The sequence below is a fragment of the Takifugu flavidus genome, unplaced genomic scaffold, assembly GCF_003711565.1.
Source record: "Takifugu flavidus isolate HTHZ2018 unplaced genomic scaffold, ASM371156v2 ctg728, whole genome shotgun sequence".
Lineage (NCBI taxonomy): Eukaryota > Metazoa > Chordata > Actinopteri > Tetraodontiformes > Tetraodontidae > Takifugu > Takifugu flavidus.
Genome location: NW_026622338.1, coordinates 1 through 2,967, shown reverse-complemented (window position 1 = coordinate 2,967; position 2,967 = coordinate 1). Strand labels below are relative to the sequence as shown.

At 42.0% G+C, this 2,967-nt stretch overlaps 1 protein-coding gene across 1 annotated transcript; it reads left to right on the top strand.

The window, feature by feature from the left end:
- The first annotated feature begins 380 nt into the window (after positions 1-380).
- LOC130521142 (ribonuclease inhibitor-like) lies at positions 381-2,215 on the top strand. The gene is made up of 3 exons (XM_057024777.1): positions 381-621; positions 1,546-1,722; positions 1,834-2,215. Exons 1-3 carry the CDS (start codon positions 518-520, stop codon positions 2,042-2,044), a joined length of 492 nt encoding a protein of 163 aa, XP_056880757.1. The 5' UTR covers positions 381-517; the 3' UTR covers positions 2,045-2,215.
- The last annotated feature ends 752 nt before the right edge of the window (positions 2,216-2,967 follow it).

Here is a 2,967-nt window from a genome sequence, read left to right as displayed (position 1 = left end):
TTTGTTCATCTGAGCGTTCAGGAGTTTCTGGCTGCCGTCTACATGTTCCACCGTTACACCAGGAAAGACACAGCGGTTATAAATCAGTTCCTAAAATATTCTAAACCAAACCGCTTTTCCAGGTTTGCTGGGTTGTTTCAATAAACGATCCACTCACATCTCTTGATGACTTCCTCAGGAGAGCACTAATGAAATCTCTCAAAAGTGAAAATGGCCACCTGGACTTGTTTGTTCGCTTCCTTCATGGTCTCTCTCTGGAGTCCAATCAGAGGATCTTGGGTGGACTGTTGGATCAGAGGAACAGCCACCCAAAAACCATCCAGAAGGTCCTCAACAACCTGAAGGAGGTGAACAGTGATGAAATCTCCCCAGACAGAAGCATCAACATCTTCCACTGTCTGATGGAGATGAAGGATCAGTCAGTCCATCAGGAGATCCAAGAGTTCCTGAAGTCAGGGGAGAAATCAGAGAGGGACTGTCAGAGATCCACTGTTCAGCTCTGGCCTACCTGCTGCAGATGTCAGAGGAGGTTCTGGATGAGCTGAACCTGCGGCAGTACAACACCTCAGTGGAGGGACGACGTCGCCTGATTCCAGCTGTGAGGAACTGCAGGAAGGTCGAGTAAGTAAAGATTTTTGGGCCGGACATCGGCGTTTAAATCAAGCGAGTGGATCATGTCAGGTAGCAATACCCCCTCCAGTGGTCATTCCTTCAATTCTTTATCTCCATTGCAGCGTCCATAAATTAAAAACAACAACAATTCATCCAGAAATGTTCAACACTGGCTGGATATAAGTTCAAAGGTCAATCCAGACAAACCAACATAAGGCAGGAATAATAGGAGCCACAAGTTAACTGACTATCATGAAATTACTGTCATGTCATTAAATAACTTTTGTTTGTTTGTATACATCGTATTCTAACGACAGAAAAACACATTTTAACTAATGACACGTGACTATTTTGCTTCATTTGTTCAACGTAAAAACAGCCGGCCTCGTTGGTTTAAATGGGTGTTTTAGGTCTTTGTGGCGGTTCCGTTTGGAGCCTTTATGTGACCCACAAAGTTGTTTGAGCCTTTCCACACCCGTTAGGTGGCAACTTCATCACTAGCAACAAAAGGTGCAGTGAAAATGATTTGAAGGGAAACAGGCAGATAGAACAGAAGCTGAGGGCAATCGATGCAACCAGAGACTCTGATGTCATCGATCGGATCGCTGAATTAAGACTTGACGCACCATCGTACAAATTGGATGAAATGCAAAATATCCAAAGAGCCGATAGACAGATAAAAAGATGCACGTTTCTTTAAACCATTTGCTATAATCATTTTAAATATTGAGTAATTATGAGCTGTTCTAAAATAAGACAAATGTTGAGAATAATTCAGTTGCATTTCAGATCTGATGGTCGTTCAAACTGTTGCTCTACGGTGTTGAATTTAGCTTTTCCAGGAAATGAGCTACATTTGTGTTGAGGTAGATTCTCAGATAAGTTGATGAAATCCCAAAGTTTGACTCACTATTTTTGTTTCATACACAACAGACTGGCTGGTAGTTTTCTTTCAACGAGTCATTGGGAAGTTGTGGCCTCAGCAATGACGTCAAACCCTTCTCATCTACGGGAGCTGAGCTTAAGCAGGAACCAAAGCCTGACAGATGCCGACGTAAAGTTACTGTCTTCTGCAATGATGCATCCAAACTGCAGACTGGAGACGCTCAGGTCAGGAGGCCTCTGTTGGTCTTTTCTAAATTTCTTTACATTTTCTGCTTTTCTCTTCATTTTCAGATTTAGAAATGTGTTTTTATTTTGCCACATTTATTCCTTTTCCAGGCTGTGGCTCTGCAGTTTATCAGAGATCAGCTGTGACTCTCTGGCCTCGGCGCTGAGGTCCAATCCCTCCCATCTGAGGGTTCTGGACCTGAGAAAGAACCAGCTGAAGGATCCAGGAGTGAAGCTGCTCTGTGGTTTTCTCCAGGATCCTCTCTGTAAGCTGGAGACTCTCAGGTCAGTCAGAGATGATCCAGTACTTTCCCAGGTGTAACTAGTTAGACAATAACTGTTTCCATGTTTGATCTTTGTTATAAACGTAGTGTTACAGTTCTCAGAAAAAAGACCACACAGGACAGATTTGCAGTATTAAATTGGTTGTGGAAATCTGTCCCATGTGAGGATGGTCATCAATGACTAGAAAGGAAGTATCAGTTGTAGATTTGTCTTGTTTTATTTTAGGCTGGCCACAAAACCGCCCAAACATTCAGACCAATCAAAAATGGTTCTTCCTGTCTTTTAAAGATCAGAAGGAAAACTAGAAACCCCAAAAAGAAAGCTGCTGCAGTGTGCCATGCCCCTTCTCTCCTGAGAAAAGCCATCCCAAAAAAGAGAAAAGCCCAAGTGTGAAGTGAGCACCCTGTTAAACCTTGGTACCGAAAGCCTGCAGTCATTCTCATCTTAGGTGGCTTCATTCCAGCCAGAAGCCCAAACCTGCCTCCCTCTTAAAGGGGCAGCAGGTCAGTCCAACCACAGAAACCTTCATGAAGATCTGAAGCTTTCAGCATCCACAATTGTTGCACCTCACTTCCATTGGAGTCCAAATCAGAAGTCAACAAGTTGATTCTACACCGATTCTACACAATGCAACCATTTTAAAAAGGTTTCCATCCATAAGTTTTCACACATTTTTAGATAAATCTGTTTGTTCATCGCCTCCTTCTGTTGTAATGGTCATTAAAGAAAATGACCTTATTGGAGTTTTTCTCCTCACAAATATGACTTTCTATGAACGATGCAATAAATGCAGCTTGCAATCTAAGACAATATGGAAGTATGTGTATATAATAGTAGTGGAAGTAGCTCATAAAAATATACATTTGCTCTTCTCATCGAATCTCTCTATGTTATTAAAGAAAAACCTGCTCTTAGTCAACAACATCTAAGACATCAACCAAAAATCCTAATTTTCTATAA